Genomic DNA, 19,374 nt, shown 5'->3' with positions numbered 1-19,374 from the left:
GGGGAGGGATAGGATACAGAAGGACCTAGACAAATTGGAGGATTGGGCCAAAAGAAATCTGATGAGGTTCAATAAGGATAAGTGCAGGGTCCTGCACTTAGGACGGAAGAATCCAATGCACCGCTACAGACTAGGGACCGAATGGCTAGGCAGCAGTTCTGTGGAAAAGGACCTAGGGGTGACAGTGGATGAGAAGCTGGATAGGAGTCAGCAGTGTGCCCTTGTTGCCAAGAAGGCCAATGGCATTTTGGGATGTATAAGTAGGGGCATAGCGAGCAGATCGAGGGACGTGATCGTTCCCCTCTATTCGACATTGGTGAGGCCTCATCTGGAGTATTGTGTTCAGTTTTGGGCCCCACACTACAAGAAGGATGTGGATAAATTGGAGAGAGTCCAGCGAAGGGCAACAAAAATGATTAGGGGTCTAGAACACATGACTTATGAGGAGAGGCTGAGGGAGCTGGGATTGTTTAGCCTGCAGAAGAGAAGAATGAGGGGGGATTTGATAGCTGCTTTCAACTACCTGAAAGGGAGTTCCAAAGAGGATGGCTCTAGACTGTTCTCAATGGTAGCAGATGACAGAACGAGGAGTAATGGTCTCAAGTTGCAGTGGGGGAGGTTTAGATTGGATATTAGGAAAAACTTTTTCACTAAGAGGGTGGTGAAACACTGGAATGCGTTACCTAGGGAGGTGGTAGAATCTCCTTCCTTAGAGGTTTTTAAGGTCAGGCTTGACAAAGCCCTGGCTGGGATGATTTAACTGGGAATTGGTCCTGCTTTGAGCAGGGGGTTGGACTAGATGACCTTCTGGGGTCCCTTCCAACCCTGATATTCTATGATTCTATGATTCTAAAACAATTCATCTTAAATCTACAGACAGGATTTTACAAACCATGAGTGTTGGTTTTGGTCCTTAAAACCTCACATTACACAAAAAGATTCGCACACAAAAATTCTTTTGCCCAACACCCCACACACTGCTTTTATTATTTTTACACAACTGTACCCAGATTACATCTCCATCTTGTACAACTGGAGACAATCAAGTTTTAATGGAAACCCCCTACATTCCTTTAGTGATTTTGATTAACTCGTCCAATAGTCAAATAATATAGATCAGAGTATCTGGCTGGCTTGGTGCCTGAAGCAGTCCTTTACAGACCATTTCTGTGGGAAAAGGGCCTATTTCCCCTCAGAATAGCTATAAAGGCTCCTGGGGACAAAAACATAGTGGTGGTAGTAGCCACCTGACCCCCTTGTGTAATTTGCTTCACAACCATTACCTTTTAACATTTTCACAACTTCCAACCAAATTAAGCAAACTGAGGAGAAGAAAAAGAAGAAAAGGATATAGTTAGCTCTGAGCAAAGGGTAGGGCTCCCTAAGTTTAAACAGTTGGGAACCCTTACCCCCAGGTTTTTATCCTGGCTCTTGGAGAAGAGTGGAGGTTGTTACCTGCTCCTGCAAACCCTGCCATTTTTCACTTTGAAACTTTTTTTCCCTCTCCACTCCCCTAGGAGCAAGTCCCAGCTCCTGTCTCTTAAGGTGGTCTGTTAACTCTGCTTTTAACTCCAAACCCTGTTTGCCAAATCATCTTTAACTGCTCCTAACTTTATTTCACAATCCTCCAGTAGCCTTTGCTGGAGTAGCACCAAACATGAAAGATTACTGGCAGCTTCCCATAATGCTGCCTTTACTTCAAACCTCTTACAAGTGGACTTAAGTGACTCCTTTCCCTGGAAGGCATCCTGCCCCATGGGTACGGACCTCCTTCCACTACCCATTTATCATGGAGGTGGGCTCCTCAGCCAGCCCCCATCCTTCTGGGTCTCCAACACTGCTCCCATTTCCTTCTTAATCTCATCCCAGGTTGACCCCCACACCTGGAATGGGCTCAGATTCTTTCGTAACCACTTATCCAAAAAGACCATTACCCCAGCTCGCAAGGACCTGCAACTACCATCATGAGAGCCTGCCATAACCCCCTCCAAGCAGCTGTGCGGACAGTTGGGGTGGGGGACTTACGTGGCTGCTACTTACCTGTCCAACGTGATGCATCCGAGTCATGGCATCAAGATGTTAGAGGGCCTTCCCTCAACCCTCCTGCTTCCCCGGTTCTTGTCATGCAGACAGCAAGCAGCAAAAGACCAGAAGTCCAAAGTGCAGACAATGCAATGTTTATTGGGATTAATTTCCAAGCAAACATATTCTGAAGCCCTTCACACCAGTCGGGCTTATCTCTATACGCCAATAGAGTCTGTTCCCCAGTGTCCCCCTTCCCAGCTCTGACATCGCAGAGCCTTGCCTGTGTCCCTGTTCCCTATTCCCATTACCTCCCTCCCCGCTTAGCAAGCATGATTCCAATTTCCCCTTCCACTCACTTCCTGTTTGACCCCAGTTTATATAATATTCTCAGCTATACCTTACCCAGTCATTTTACTGAAATCTATCTAACCAATCCTAACATACCGTAACATAATTCTCTAATTAATTATATCCCTCTACCCTAATTAACTTACACCTAGCAAAATTAGTAATACAGCAGATAGAAACAATTAGAGGACAGATTAACAATAGAAAAATCGGGGTCATAAAGATAAAACATACAGAAATTAGGGTTTCACAACCACAACTATTGAGAAGTGATTTCTTGCCAGATAGGATGCTATCAAACTAAGTTTTCTTTAACTATCTTTATCTGGTGGTGATAGAAATACAATCCTGTCCTAAGAATGCCTAACAGCCCAATAGCACCTTATTTCAATGGGACTCAAAGTTTGGAATGTGAGGATAGGACCATATGCTTCCCAGTTTACGGCTGCCTCTGCTGCTTAGCCAAAGGCCTCAGCCTAAGAACAGGGCCTCAGACTGTCACAGTGAGAAAATGACAGGTTTCAGAGTAACAGCAGTGTTAGTCTGTATTCGCAAAAAGAAAAGGAGTACTTGTGGCACCTTAGAGACTAACCAATTTATTTGAGCATAAGCTTTCGTGAGAACAGGATCCATACACCAAGGAGAAGAGCAGAAAGTTTCAAGCTTGCTTTGGCTCAATGCAGTAGGCAGCAGCTGTGCTGGGTTGTCAACTACCCACCTTTCCAGAGTCCATATTGTCCTGACATGGAATGAACACCACAGGCTAAAACACGTCCTTAGCCTGCTGCCCAGCAGCCAGAGAAACATCTGTGCAATGTCTTTGCAAGGCTGGGAAGTTAGGCCCTGCCGCAGTCTCTCCAGCTTTTTAGTTAACCTCAGCCTGGGAAACCGACAAGTTATCTAGTCAGAAGTCAGAGTAGCAGCCGTGTTAGTCTGTATCTGCAAAAAGAAAAGGAGTACTTGTGGCAACTAAGACTTAAGAGACTAACAAATTTATTTGAGCATAAGCTGGCATGCATCCGATGAAGTGAGCTGTAGCTCACGAAAGCTTACGCTCAAATAAATTTGTTGGTCTCTAAGGTGCCACAAGTACTCCTTTTCTTTTTTCTAGTAGGAAGTGATTCTCTCTGCCTGCTCTAATGGCAGCAGCTCTCCTTTCCTCACATCCGGCTTCTCCCTACCACTCAAACTTGCCTTTTACTAGTGCTCTGGTGCCAGTGAAGTTTTGGGTCTACGCTTCTCTGTAGTTCAGGAGAGCTGGTATCATGACACACACAGTGGATGGAAGCCATGTTCAGAGTACACAAGGTTGTGGAGAAAAGTAATGGGATGTATGGAGCCTTTTGCTTCACCTCACTTGTCTGAGTCTAGGGCAGGGGCAGAACTGATCCTGTGCTAGACCTTCACTGCCTTGCCAGGGCACAGCCCAGCTGCTCTGATTAGCTGGGGGTCGGGCATGGACCGGCAAGCACTGTGGGCCCGAGATGCCAGGTGCTCAGCAGCTTGAATTAGAGCCGAGTGGGTCCCTGCGAACAGGTGATTGATGCACAAACTCATCCCCATTTTCTCAAAATGTAACCAAGCATTTGAAATCTCAGCTACTTTAATGTGATTGGTCACAGTCTTGTTTTTGATAGGACGAGCAAGGTTTGTGCTGTGAGCACACAGAGAAAGCAAATGTACAATTCCCTGTGGAGAGCGAACCACCGACTTTCTGTGGACAGCTGAGTTAGTGACAACAGCCAAATAGCCGCTGCATGAACAGAGCCCCACTGGGCTGTGTTCAAATCAGTGCTTCACTGAACTGGTTAAAATCTCATTCAAACCCTGTCTGGGATTCCTGTCTCCATCTAGTGGGCCCCTCAGGCCAGGACTAAGGCCCAGCATGGCATGGGGGTGAATTGGCATCACTGCTGCCCATGCTCTGCTCTGGAGATAAAGGGTTAAGGGCTCAAGTCTCCATGGACTTGCACAGATGGATGAGTGGGAGTCACACCCGTGGCCCTAAGGGCAGTGGCGGGTCTGATGTGTACCCAGCACCTCTCGGTTGCATGCTGGTGGCAGACTGGGATTCCCTGCAGTAACTCAAGAGCTTGTATTCTCGGTCTGCTTCACTCTTTCCTAGAGAGCACACAAATGGGAGAGGCTCTCATCTAGACAGACAGACTTACACACCCCGCCTTGCAGCACCAGGCACAACTGAGGGCAAGCCAGCAGCTCTTAGTAAAAGCCCCCACGTCCCACAGCTAGCGGCAGAATACCCTCTGAGAGCTGCCCCCAAGCTCTGCTGGGCCTGGAATTACACCACAGCAGTTGCTCTACCCCAGGAGCCTGCTGGGTGGGTGACGCCTCACGATTGCGGCCAGCAGCAGAGGAAGAGTGCGTGAGCCCACTGCGGTGTAGTAAAGTACACGGGTTTATTTAGTTGATAGGATTCTTTACAGAATACAGAAAACATCTTTAAAATAATCATACAAGGAATAAAAACACAGCAGTAGTTGGTGAACACTTTTTTAATACAAGTCTCTCTCACCATTACAGTGTCTAGTGGCATAAACAAACAGCACTGGTGCTAGGGGGAAGGCGGCCGCTGAGAATGCCATTATTATTATTCTGTTCACTGCCCCTTCGCCTCCAGTTTCTATGGTGACAGGTAGGCCCAGGCCTGACATATGTGCGCCTGCGCATGGCCAGTATGGAAAGGCTGCGGTTGCTAGGGACAACGGCACTGTTTGGGAGTCTGTTCCAACTTGCGCATGTGGGGATAACTTCAGGACTGCTGAAGAGGCACCCAAAATGTACCGCTGCCAGCTCAGCCCTCCCAATCTACTCCCAGCTGCAAAGGGCTTCCAGACACAGCTCTAGGCGCAGCACAAAGCCAGCAGAGCATCTGGGTGACGACACTCCCACTCCCCCTACTGCCAGAGAGGAAAAGATGGGCCAGTGCTCTCTTAGGAAGCCTGCTCAGCTTCAGCACTCCTGCAAGGGGGGAGTGGGGGAGGAGTCACAGTTGGTGTGGGGTAAAGCCAGCACCACTAAAACCCTGCCTGAGGTGCACTTTGCAGCCACCCTGACCTCACTCCTCCCATGCCCCTGTAGGTGCAGAAGCAGAGAGTGCTGAGCTAAGGCCCTAACAAGATTAGACTAGTGTTTGCTTTTGACAGGCAAACTCCCTTGAAGTCGAGAAAAGGGATGATGGGAAATGCCAGCCTAGCAATTAAGAGGTGAAGGTCATTTTCTCCAGTCACCTACTGGTGTGTAACTTGGCCACGTCAGCACACAAACATACTTTGCAAAACAGTCAATATGGCTTAAAGTGTCTGTTTGGTGTGCAAAGTCAGCCAGAACCTGCCCAGCCAGCCCTGGCCAGGGCAGGGCCACATTATTGCAAAGGGTTTTTCCTCCCTCTAAATGTACCAAAAATAGTTCTCAAACGGTCAAGAAAAATCCATGCTTAAAATGATTTAGTTCAAAGGAAAAAAGCACAGGAGCAGCCTACAGGGCAACCCCAACCTTGCAGGAGAGATGATGGAAGTTCATTTTAAAAAGGCAAGAAACCTAGACATGGCTCTATTATTTAACAATGACTAAGAGACAGAACTCAAAGTGAGCAAAGCAGCCAGTCCCATGGAGTTGATACTATGAAGCTAAGCTCATACAAACTGCTGTCAGCGTTACCATTTTTAATTATTTTTTAATAAAACAATTTGAGGCTTTATCAAAAATTTAGTAAAAAATTAGATTTGAGAGTTTTACTCTGAGCCATTTCTGGCACTTCGGAGATCCCAACCGCCAGCGTAATGTGCGCGCGAGTGTGAGGGTGGTGCAGAACAAGTGGGTTGGGACAGCAAGAGGGGATGGATGAGAAGCTGTGCCAATACTATGCTCAAGGAGAAGTGAGGAGATAGCAACACATTACATAAAAATATTGCATCTTTGCCAAAACACCTCAAAGTGTGTCAAACCCCAGCACTTGCTACTTACATGGAGAAGTGGGGCAGTATAAAACCTTCCCCCATTCCTGGCAGAGCCCCCCACTGCTGGCCTGCTCACACCACAGCCATGCAGCCCACCGTGGAGATGCTGCCCCTTTGAACCTGACTGAGCCCCACTCTGTTACCCAATGGATGTTTTCCAGGCTGTTCTGAGGCACCAAGTTCTGTTCTCCAGCAGCATGGGGACGGGCAGGGTGATCTCGGCAGGCCAGCAACAGCCTATGTGGAGGCAGGGAGTTTCCTGGCCGCTTGGCAAAGGGTGCCCACACCCAGGCTAATGACAATTTTACAATATGTGAAAAAATAGGATTCCTCTGATAAAAACACTGGCTAGGTCCATCCTCTAACTGGGTTTGAAACACCTCTGGAGCTGATTTTTAGCAAAGTACTTCCCCTCCCCCGTCCCAAAAACTACACAGACAACTTTAGGTAAACAGCAGAATAAATGTAAAAACTCAGCCTTGACTTCAGAAAGTCCCTTAAATGTCATTATTTGTAGGCTATCTTTCATGTTATGTCCTGTTGCTAGACACACGTGAATAGAAAAAAAAACAGTACAGTTAGTGTTAAAGGCAAACAGCAGAGCCTCAGAGTGCCACCCCCTATGCTGCCTGCACATCCAGCCATCTCTCTCCCTTTTCACCAGTCCGCGGACGCGTCGAGAAGCCTGCCATCAGAAATACATTTGAGCCAAGAAGAAATTTCTATGAATAAAATAAAATAAAAGCTGTTAGGCAAAAATAAAATCAGTGTCCCAAAGTCTCCCCAGCACTCTGGTGAGCGAACATTTCCGGAGAGGGGCTGGCTGCGGTTTGGGATTCTGAGTGGTGTTTCTGGTTGGCAATGGATTTGCAGGCCATCAGTCCCTACAGACAACCCTGGCACGGGACTAGAGGCCCCTACTCCGCAAAGAATCTTTTATTCATTAAGGGGGGACGTATGGAGGTGGAGACCTGTAGGGGGTCATGTTCTTCGGGCGGGAGCCTTTACCCTCCATGGGTGCTGTGAAAGGTGGGGGAGGCTGGTATGGAGGTGCATTGGGGTCTTCATCCCGCAATGGAGTATATTCCCCGATGGTGTCCTGGTTCAAGGGGGTGGTCTCTGGCATGTTCTGGTTTGGGTACTCTGGAGGGGGGAGAGGGGCTTTCTCCTCCTGAAGGATCAGGGGCATGCTGGAGGAAGGGGGAGGTTTGGAGTCATCCAGCTCATCTGCGAATATGATTGGCACTCCCTTCTTGATGAAGGTGGCCTGATCTTCAATGGTGAGTTTGCCTTTTCTCTTCTTGCGATAACAGATCATGGCAATGATGCCAGCGATCAGCAGGATAGCAGCAACCACCACAGCAGGGATCACAGTGTGCAGGTACACGTCATCCTCACTGCTCTTCTCGGGGTCTTTACCTGCCAGCAACGTCGGGGTAGCTTCAGAGATAATCCTGCTATCTCTAGCCACTGGAATAAATTGAATGTGCCTGCAGCTGCCGGAGCCAACCACAGATATGTTTATGGGCCTGAACTCTGGCTCTAAGGCATTGGAAAAGGCTGGGCTAGGACCACCAGAGTCATCAGAGATTCTTTTGCTTAAGGCTCTGATCTGTTCTTTCGGGCACGGGTCCAGAGGCAGAGTGTTGTTTGTCCACTCCACTACAATGGAGCCCTTGGTGATGTTTTGTAAGGTAATGGTGCTGCTGTTCCGGTCACCAAATGCAAAAGCCAGCTTCTTTACCAACTGAATCTTTTTATTGATGTCAGTGGCCACTGCATTGTGGTCTCCATGGAATTTGGCTTTGAATTTAACTGGAGACTTGTCCCCATGTGGCCGTTTGTGAACATGTATTTCAAAAGCATCCACTGCAGAGAGGCCACCTTTGTCCGTGGCGTACATGAAATACTCATGCTTACCTATGTGGCTGTGATCAGGCATTCCATACATTAGTTGACTAGTGCTATTGAACTGGACCCAGGAGTTTTCTTCCACCATTTTCTGCTCTTTCAGCTTTAGAGTCAATTGTAGTTTATCTGTAGTGGTGTCTTCTTTATCATAGAATGTATCGGAAGGTATTTTAACTTCAAAGTAAGTGCCTTCCCATGCATCCACCCTGTCAATGTGGTTTGTCAGCCTTGGCGGCTCATTTGGCTCCCACACACGGGAAGGACCACTAATGGTAGTGCGTATGCGGGTTGGAGGAGAGGGGGTTTCCAACTTAGTGATTGGTGATCTGGTCGTGCCAGGGGGCTTGGTAGGTCGAGGAGTTTTGGGTCTTCTGGTAGGCCTTCGAGTTGTAGCTGTAGAGGAATCTGTTGTTGATGGTGTGCCTAGTTTCAGAGTGGTAACTCTTGGTTTCTTAGTAGTGGTTGTGGGTGGTGTAACCACAGCAGTAGGCTCTACATATCCAGTCATCGTTGGGCGAATCTGCCCAGGGATAGTACTGGTGGCTTCTATTACTCTGGTTGGCTGAACTGGTCCTAGAGTTGGTGTCTGAACAATGGCTCCTCTTGTTCTAATAGTAACTGTAGGTTTCCTAGGTAACGGTATAGGCTCTCTTACTGGAGGAGCCGTTGTTTCTGTGGGTGGAGCAATGGCTGGGGATGTGGGAGTGGGAACAATTCTGGTTGGTGGTTCTTGGATAGCAGTTGTAGGTGGCCCGATGGCAGTGACAGGTGTAGGGGTGGCATTGATCTGCCGCCTTATCCTCTTAGGAAGATGAGGTTTCTTGTTAGCAATGTGCCAGCCAACAACAGGGTAGCCAAGATGGGCAGACATGGCACCTTCTTTAGCAGGAGCTTCAACATTGCTGATGTTGGGAACACTATTTTGGCTCAAAGAACATCCCAATTTCCATGAGAGTAAGGCCCCATTTTCCACCACCTTCTTTGCATTTCCTGGCCCAGCCATGAAGGCTGACATGTCAAAGAGTCTATTATTTACAACAGGAACCAACTTCATGTTATGAAGTTCCACCTCTGAAAAACGTTTCATTCGGTTTAAAAGTTCAACTCTTTGCTTTGGTGTCATTTTTGTTAAGTCAGCATCCAAAATTACAGTTAGGATTGTGACTGGTTCCTCTGTGCCACACATGAATGGTGCTGCCTCATTCTGGTCTTGGGAAGTCACTCGTACTGACTGAGGTTCATTGTGGTCTTCAGGGTGAACCTCAATGGAAAAGACATTGATGGTTTGGGGCACATAACTTCCATTGGGCTCCAGCTGCCCTGCATTCACTGAGATGTAATGCACACCCTTGTCAGTATCCAGGGGCAGACCTTCCAAGGTGCTACTCTTCGGTTCCCAATGCAGCCAAGAAGGCAAGGAGTCTTTCCCCGCTTCAGATATCTATGGAAGAGAAGGAGAGGTATGGTAAGGTACTGTTGCCTTTTAGAAATTAGTAAAGAGACTAGTTTGATCACAATTAATGTTTACGTTACAGGCTATCAACAACTGATCTTGTAAGCACAACAGGTGTAAAAGGTAAATTTCTAGCCAGAATACCATGATTGATTTTTATTGCATGCATCTGCCCCCAAAACACTGAAGTGGCCTGAACAGAGGAGCAAACCCAGTAGGTATTTTAAAATACTTTGTCAAAGGGCTCGTCTCCATGATGTAAGCTCCCAAGCACCAGTAGGCACCACTATATGGGATAAGTATGTTATTTTCTGCTAAGGCACAAGTGCAATTCCAGGGTGTGGTTACACAGCAAGACACCCAGAGCTGGCCTCTGACAGTCAACTCGGGCTCGCAGGGCTTGGGCTGTTCCATTGCTGTGTAGACTTTTGGGCTCAGGCTGGAGTCTGATCTCTGGGACCCTTCCACCTTGCAGAGCCCCGGAGACTGGAAGTCTACACAGCAACGACACAGCCCTGCAGCCCAAGACCAACGAGCCTGAGTTGGCTGGCATGGGCCAGCCAAAAGTGTTTAGTTGATATGTAGAACTATGAAGCTGAAATGTTTTATTATTCCAGCACTATCTGAGCTATAAATACCTAGTAGAACCACAAATTCAGATGCCAGAGTCCAAGTGGCTCTGAATTAAGCCATTAAAGAAAGATCTTTCTCACAATAGTACTGATTAAGCTAGTAAGTTTTCTGACTTTGTCACAGTTCATCTTCTTTCTGAAGTCTTCTAAAACCTAAGATGTCCAGAAGGAAAATATTGCATATCCACTTAGCTCATGCCCTCATCTGAGGCTCACAAGGATCTCCTGTCACTGGGGCGACTAACATGCCAGTTGCCCTTTTCACGTTTAGCTCTTGATAACAGCAGAAATGAATCATTAACACCATGCTGCTATTTCCAATGAAAAGGTTCTGCCCTTGGCTTTCCATCCTCCTGAGAGGACCAGAGGCCTGACTCTCCACTGCCTCCCCATACTCCTTGTGTGGCCATTTACACTAGGACAAAATGAGGGCCACCAGATCAGCATGGCAGCACTTACCTCTGAAGTGCAGAGGCACACAGCAGTGGAGAATGAAACCGGGTGGCATGACTGATCGCTGTTAACCTGTACTTGACAATCATTTTTGTTTGTACAAAAGGTTCAAGCCATTTGATAGGAGTCAGTCCTCCTATTCAAAACGAGCCTACTATTCAGGAGTTTGACTTTCCTAGAACAGAAACAAAGGTGTGCTCCGGCCTGGCCCCCTGCACCCGAGAATTCAGAACATTTCATTTGCTGCTTTCCTGTAAGTTAATACTGGACGCTATTTTGTTATTTGTTGACTGACTTGGGGCCATGGTTAGTGGATCACTAACCTGAGTCTTTCCTTGAAATCCTGTTATGTAATTTAGGAGTGGAAAGTTAATGTAAGTGAAGATGGAACTGCTATGTGCTGAGAAGGAAGATCAAGTTAAAGTTAAGTGCACCTAATCACGCCAGCTCTTTCCAATGTATTTTTGATGTGATTCCTACTAGTCTTCCACCCCCATCTTCCCAGCACACACCTGCCCTGCACCTCTCCGATAACCCTGACCATACACGTCTTCATGTGGGGTACAGGAGGGGAGAGACATAAATAAAGCTATTTCCCCCAAGTTCTCCTAGCCATTTAGTTCATTTAGTGAGAAGTTCTGAGTTTGTTCTGAAATGTCAGCCAGCAGACAGCATGCCTTACTTTGCCAATCATTCTATGTTACAAGGACTTTGCTTTCACTGCAAGCTGTTTGTCATCAGCACAGCTGACAGACTGGAGAGATGCCAAAGTGCTTCCACCTCCCCCCACATATAAGGAAAAACCACATGTGCAAAGCCACAGTATCTACTTCTGTACCCATTCCTGCCTGCTCCGAAGCCCAGGTACTCGGCTCCCACTTACGGGACACCAACTGCACCTGCCAGGTGGCAGTTGTGTGCTTCCAGCACCCACTCAAGTTGTGGCAGCTCATGTTCTGTTTGTGTTATGGCCACTTCCCTCCATTCACAATGAAGAGCAGGCCTGACATACTGTGACGCGCTGTTTGCAAGGCTACTGCCACTCCCATTTCCCTCTGACTATGCAGCAAGCCCTGGGGTTCTGCAGTGAACTGGCAGTTTGCAGTGACTCAAACAAGGAAGTGGCTACTTTGGCGCCATTTCCCTCTCATTATTTATTTCGATATTAAGTGGATTAAATCCCATAGTTACACTGCAAGCTCTCTGTGTAGCTGAGCACACCATCCCTTCCTATACTGGTACAGGGCATCGCATGCATGCTGGCTTTACACTGGCTGTGTGGAGGAGTCTTTCACCTCTGGAAGGACAAGAATTGTAGCTTTGAAGACACCAATGCAGATGCTGAAACATGACTCTGCAGCAAGTGGTGGAGTCTGTTGTTGAAGAACTGAGAACCACATGGTGCCCCAGCTACAATTCACAGCAGATCCCCTCCCCAAGCAGCACTTTAACACCTAGTTTCAGAGTAGCAGCTGTGTTAGTCTGTATCTGCAAAAAGAACAGGAGTACTTGTGGCACTTTAGAGACTAACAAATGTATTAGAGCATAAGACCACGAAAGCTTATGCTCTAATAAATGTGTTAGTCTCTAAGGTGCCACAAGTACTCCTGTTCTTTTAACACCTAGGAAAGCCTACACAGAGCTCAATGAGAACTAGGAGGCAGCAGAGTGATGCAAGAATTAAGTTGCAGCTCCCACTACTCCAGCCTGCAGTTTCTAATGCTACAAGCAGCTTCCTTTCGCCACTGCGAGGTGTCCCCGTGCACAGGGAGATACTCAGGTTCCCTCGAGCCTGCTGGGTTTGCTGCAGCCTAATGCAGTGATGTGATTAAGCTCTCTCCAAGAAGGCCATTTTCATATCTCTGCAATTCTGTAAAGCTTACACATATTTCATAATCTGTCCGAACATATAGCCGGACAAGGTAGCCTTGCAGACTGTAGGAATGCACACGAGGTTTGAGAGCAGTTGAAGAAGAGAGGGTTGGAATGCTGGAGCTGGCTACCAAGCACGAGGTCTCTTGCTTTAGATAGCTGAATGAAAAAGCACCAAGATCAGTCATTATTCACTGACTATATTAGCAAAAAGAAAAGGAGTACTTGTGGCACCTTAGAGACTAACATGTATTTGAGCATAAGCTTTCGTGAGCTACAGGGTGACAATTCCCTTCATGTGTGACAAGAGCAGACATGACATGCAACACTGAAAAGCCCTAGAGACTGCAGCAAGCAGAGCAAAGAGTATCAATGATTAGCAGCTGGACTAACAGAAATCCTTTTCCATTTGCAATTCAAACCAATGGGTCTGACTCTTGCTACCTCTGAGTTTTCACAGCTCTTTACTCCGCTGCTCAACTAACAGTGAAATTATGCACATTGCTTTGTACCTATTGTAAGCAGAGAAAGTGCAGCAACCCAGTGGCAGTGATGGGCCTGTGCTAACAGGCCTCGTCTCCTGCTGACCTAAGCTTTCTACCTAGTTTTAGAATTTGGATACACGTTCTGGCAGCTAGCTGCAAAGTGCTGTCCCCTGAGAGCAGATCTGACACATGAAGTCAAGTCTTTAAATACAAAGCTAAGTCTCAACATAACATTTTATTTGTATGTATTATGTTTTCCATAGATTTTACCTAGCCCAAGATGGGCAGGGATATCCAAGAGAGTCCAGCGTAGGGCAACAAAAATTATTAGGGGACGGGGGCACATGACTTATGAGGAGAGGCTGAGGGAACTGGGCTTTTTTAGCCTGCAGCATGGAAGAGTGAGGGGGGATTTGATAGCACCCTTCAACTACCTGAAGGGGGGTTCCAAAGAGGATGGATCTAGACTGTTCTCAGTGGTACCATATGACAGAACAAGGAGCAATATTTTCAAATTGCAGTGGGGGAGGTCTAGGTTGGATATCAGAAAAAAAACTTTCACTAGGAGGTGGTGAAGCACTGGAATGGGTTACCCAGGGCGGTAGTGGAATTTACATCCTTAGAGGGTTTTAAGGCCCGGCTTGACAAAGCCCTGGCTGGGATGATTTAGTTGGGGTTGGTCCTGCTTTGAGCAGGGGGTTGGACTAGATGATGTCCTGAGGTCCCTTCCAACCCTCATCTTCTACGATGCGACACCATGCTCTGGGTGGTCCTAAGTCTCTCTTTGCCAGAAGCTAGGAATGGGCGTCAGGGCCTGGATCACTTGATGACTGCCTGTTCTGGTCACTCCCTCTGAAGAACCTGGCACCGGCCACTGTCGGAAGACAGGATACTGGGCTACATGGACCATTGGTTTGACCCAGTATGGCTGTGCTTATAACAATGTTAAAAATATTAGAGCTGAAAAGTCAAGTGCTCCAAAGTTAGGAAGTGCCAGAGTTAGGGATGCCTGTACAACCTTAATTCTGCCCTCGTGTTTATTCAATTTGGATACAGCCTTTACTTACACAATCACTTTTTTCCACAGGACCCATGCCTCAAGCAGTGCACAATATGGATGGTGTTCAGAGAATGAGGCAACTGCTTAATATTTCATTTTATCCTCATTGTGTGCTCCAATATCTTATACACTGCACACCACCCGAAACCTGCACTGAATGTAGAACTGATTTCTCTGTGGCACTCATCACTGTGGTACAAATATCTCACAAACAATAAATCTCTTGTCACAATTCTGTTATTTCCATTTTACAGCAAGATTAAGGTCAAAATTTGCAAAAGTATTCACTGATTTTGGGAGTGTAACTTGAGACCCCCAGGGCCTGATTCTTCCGATGGGCTGAGCACCTACACCTTATATTGGCTTCTGGAATCACTACCCAGCTCTGCCTCGTTCACCATCAATGCTGTGCACTGAATGTATAAAAAACAGGATGCAATCCTATAATTAAAGACTGGAGCATAGGGGGCCATTTCAGGTTGCAAGAGCAACCCAAATACTGGCATTTCCTAACTTTTAAGAGCTCGACTGTGCAGCCTTAATGTTCTTTTAATACCATTTCTTTTTGGATGCAGATCTTAATTTTACCCACATTTTGAGTGGATTTCCGCTCCAAGAAAATAGCAGCTGCTACTATGGGGTTTGAGTTTTCATGAAGGCCTCCCACAATACACAACCCAACTCTTCACCCAATGGCAGCAGTGAGCAGCATCAGAGATCCAAGTCGTATGGATGTTCACCTCCTTCCCAGTGACCTACTGTCTCAGAGTCTGCAGAGAGGTGCTGCTCACCTTAGTTGTCTTTCCCCTGATCAGTTCTCTCTCCTTCCCTCACAGGTATTTGAGACATTCCCCTTTTTTCTCAAGGGGCTGCTGCTCCTGCCGCACCCCTTACATGCAGCTATGTGGCTCCCTTTGGTTTGTCACAGCCTGATTCTGTCCTGCGATGTCACCATAGTAGCTACTGGGGGCAACACAGGCTTACATGGCTGAGTCTACTGGAGTAAAATTAGGATCTGCAATTTCCCCCGGGAATAGCAATGATGGAAACTGTAGTGTAGATGAGCACAGGATTTAAACCACAGCCACTGAGCCTGTTCCCTCTCCACTCCACAGCTTGCACCACTGCTACCACTTGTGGGGAACAGTGGGCCTCCATTTTTGTGAGAGCAGACATGGCAGGAAAGAACAGCATGAGACATTTGCTCACGAAGGCAGCAGCTGCACTGGGCAGATATTAAAATCGTTAGAATGCTGTGTGGCACATAACTCAGGTGTCAATGAATTGGAGCAGGAAATCCAAAGTCCTGCAGATACAGATTCTGAGACAAGGAACCAAGCCAAAGCAGTGGCCTGCACCAGGCTGCTGGTGGATCCTCCCAAGTCACTTAGAGGAGAGGAAAGTGATCAGGAACAGTCAGCATGGATTCACCAAGGGCAAGTCATGCCTGACTAATCTAATTGCCTTCTATGATGAGATAACTGGCTCTGTGGATGAGGGGAAAGCAGTGGACGTGTTGTTCCTTGACTTTGGCAAAGCTTTTGACACGGTCTCCCACAGTATTCTTGTCAGCAAGTTAAAGAAGTATGGGCTGGATGAATGGACGATAAGGTGGATAGAAAGTTGGCTAGATTGTCGGGCTCAACGGGTAGCAATCAATGGCTCCATGTCTAGTTGGCAGCCGGTACCAAGTGGAGTGCCCCCAGGGTCGGTCCTCAGGCCGGTATTGTTCAATATCTTCATTAATGATCTGGAAGATGGCATGGATTGCACCCTCAGCAAGTTTGCAGATGACACTAAACTGGGAGGAGAGGTAGATACGCTGGAGGGTAGGGATAGGATACAGAGGGACCTAGACAAATTAGAGGATTGGGCCAAAAGAAATCTGATGAGCTTCAACAAGGATAAGTGCAGAGTCTTGCACTTAGGACGGAAGAATCCCATGCACCGCTACAGACTAGGGACTGAATGGCTAGGCAGCAGTTCTGCAGAAAAGGACCTAGGGATGACAGTGGACGAGAAGCTGGATAGGAGTCAACAGTGTGCCCTTGTTGCCAAGAAGGCCAATGGCATTTTGGGATGTATAAGTAGGGGCACTGCCAGCAGATCGAGGAACGTGATCGTTCCCCTCTATTCGACATTGGTGAGGCCTCATCTGGAGTGTCCAGTTTTGGGCCCCACACTACAAAAAGGATGTGGAAAAATTGGAAAACATCCAGCGGAGGGCAACAAAAATGATTAGGGGACTGGAACACATGACTTATGAGGGGAGGCTGAGGGAACTGGGATTGTTTAGTGTGCGGAAGAGAAGAATGAGGGGGGATTTGATAGCTGCTTTCAACTACCTAAAGGGGGTTCCAAAGAAGATGGATCTAGACTGTTCACAGTGGTAGCAGATGACAGAACAAGGAGTAATGGTCTCAAGTTGCAGTGGGGGAGGTTTAGGTTGGATATTAGGAAAAACTTTTTCACTAGGAGGGTGGTGAAGCACTGGAATGCGTTACCTAGGGAGGTGGTGGAATCTTCTTCTTTAGAGGTTTTTAAGGTCAGGCTTGACAAAGCCCTGGCTGGGATGATTTAGTTGGGGGTTCGTCCTGCTTTGAGCAGGCAGTTGGACTAGATGACCTCCTGATGTCCCTTCCAACCCTGATATTCTACGATATTCAATGATTCTAAGTCATGGTGGGGAGTGAGCAGTCTGTGCTAGCTGCCTGGAATTCAGCTCTGAGATGTGTAGACATAGGAGATCATGCCCTAATCCAGCCTCTGTATAGCTGCCCATCTGCCTTGGGGAAAGAGGCATTTTTATGGCAATTTTCCCACCGTTCATGTGCATTGCAGCAAGGCAGAGAAACACCCAGCCTGAAGGGGAGCGCTGCTCTTTACCTGAGCTCAGCATGGCAACTGCAGCCTGCAAAAGCACAGGCCCAAGATATTGCTCTAGTCCCCAGGTAAAGCATCTGTGCAGCACATTGCCAGGTTACCATAAGATACCAGGTACAGGCAGCATGGTCCATGAAGCTAGTGATGGGTCAGCTGTAGCGGAATGTCTCCTGTCCCCCACCCTAAGCCACGTTATCAGCCTGCCAGAAAGCAGAGTCACGAAAAGGGAGTGAGGCCACAGGTTAAGGGGGGAGGAGTGGCTGAGGTTACTGTCCCCTACCTCACATCTAGGATGTGAGGGAAGCCACCTTACCCATGTGTGCCTTTCACAAAAGTAAGGGGAATTTTGCATCGTCTCCACAAGGTTCAGAAGCCAGGAAGAGAAAATATAATGAGATTTAGTTTACACTGAATGCAAAAGCCTGAGTCAGACTGTACCACCCTTATTCATGACAAAATTCACCACTGACTTCCAAGGGGCTACATATGGAGTGGGGGAGGGCAGAAACTCTGATTAAGTTAGGGCAAAGTTGTTAGTAAATTTAAGCATGTAAATGGCAGCCTAAAGAATCTGGTTCTTCTGGCAGCATTGCTTCAAACTATTTAAATTCCAATATACAAACTTGAGGATAAGAGATTTTACAGTTCATGGTTAACACATGTTGGGAAATATAAATTAAGGCTGCACATGCAACTTTAACTACGGCCCTTGTGTGCACAGGACAATACATTCTAATTACATGATCACATGCTATTACTCCAACATAGAATCTTTCCCGTAACCCTACTTTTTTTGTGACTGTGGACCACTCTGGCCATGCCAGAATGTCTAGGAAAGTTATTTCTATACAAGCTGCAAAGCAAATGTTGCCTCTTGCACTGCACAGTTCACGAGATGAACCTTACATGGCTGGATGTTGTACTGTGTTTGATAAATGGTCAGTACTCAGGTGTACCAGTAATGCATACATGTCTGGGGCAGAGTTTAAATGTGGGAGTTACCAGAGTTCTAGCCTTAGAATCATAGACTATCAGGGTTGGAAGGGACCTCAGGAGGTCATCTAGTTCAATCGCCTGCTCAAAGCAGGACCAACTCCAAATAAATCATCCCAGCCAGGGCTTTGTCAAGTTGGGCCTTAAAAACCTCTCAGGATGGAGATTCCACCAGCTCCCTAGGTAACCCATTCCAGTGCTTCACCACCCTCCTAGTGAAATAGTGTTTCCTAATATCCAACCTAGACCTCCCCCACCGCAACTTGAGATCATTTCTTGTTCAACCTTCCTGAGCTGAACATTAACACTGTTTTTCAAATGTAATGTCCTGGGGTGGAGGGGGGGGGGAATTGATTTGAAAAAAGCATTTCCACACTCTGGAATAATTTCATCTCAAAAGATCCATTCTGCCCAGAGGCACTGTGAGGGACGTAGTGGAACCCTACATGTCGCAGTGACAGAGCTGGCATTAGGGGGCATGCTATCCTAGGGCCTGGGGTTGTGAGCTTCATGGTTTCCTACTTCAGGAAGTGGTGACTAGGAGGACAGGAGGAGACAGCAGAAATGGTGGCCAGAGCATTAACTCGATGAGAGACAGAGCCTGAAAGCTCTCACTGTTCTTGAAGGACATTTCTTCACGAAAGGGTGCTGTAGACAACTGCCATTTAAGGATCTGGAGACCTACCCGTGGAGTCTGAGTCAGTAAAACTGTACTGCAAGGTATTTGGGCCATAAGAAGTCAGAGGCCTGTGGTAATTCCTGTTCTGTTAAAGAAGAGGTCCCCAAAGTGGAACTGAGGAACTCAAAGCAAAGTTCCCTGGATTCACAGAAGCCTCTGCTGGTGGCCCAGAACCTGATGGACTGGCAAGACCCCGGCACACCCAGTTCCAGGCATCTTTCTTTTCAGACTTTGCACATGCCTAAACTTTGTGTGCTTTTGGACCTCAGTGTTAGCACACTTTGGATTCTCCCCATCCTCCTTTCTCTATGAAAGGTTAGACGTGGAGAATTACTGGAACACAGAGCTAAATCTTAGATGAGAAGTCACTGAGCCTGGACTTCAGAACAGACTCCGGTCGCTAAACTAAAGGAAGGAATATATGTAAATATAAACTTTGATACTAATTTATAAAATGGTAACACTCAACTGGGAGTCCTTAACTTAGCCACCTTGGTCCAGTTCAGAGTTCTGTTCTCCTCGAGGCACTCTGATAGCATGCCCCCAGTGCACAGAGCACAGTGTTTTCTGCACTCCCTTGTCATGTTTGTGACAGTATGAACA

The 19,374-nt window shown here is 47.1% G+C and overlaps 1 protein-coding gene across 3 annotated transcripts in view; it reads right to left on the bottom strand.

Moving 5' to 3' along the window:
* Positions 1 to 4,771: 4,771 nt before the first annotated feature.
* DAG1 (dystroglycan 1) overlaps positions 4,772 to 19,374 on the bottom strand; it is a 103,537-nt gene continuing 88,934 nt past the window's right edge. For all 3 annotated transcript variants that reach the window (XM_073352644.2, XM_073352643.2, XM_073352645.2), the window contains exon 3: positions 4,772 to 9,702. In XM_073352644.2, the coding sequence (XP_073208745.1) occupies positions 7,294 to 9,702 (2,409 nt within the window). In that variant the 3' untranslated portion in view covers positions 4,772 to 7,293. The remainder of the gene's footprint in view (positions 9,703 to 19,374) is intronic.

This window comes from Lepidochelys kempii, chromosome 7 (assembly GCF_965140285.1).
Source record: "Lepidochelys kempii isolate rLepKem1 chromosome 7, rLepKem1.hap1, whole genome shotgun sequence".
NCBI lineage: Eukaryota > Metazoa > Chordata > Testudines > Cheloniidae > Lepidochelys > Lepidochelys kempii.
This window is presented reverse-complemented; position numbering and strand designations above follow the sequence as displayed.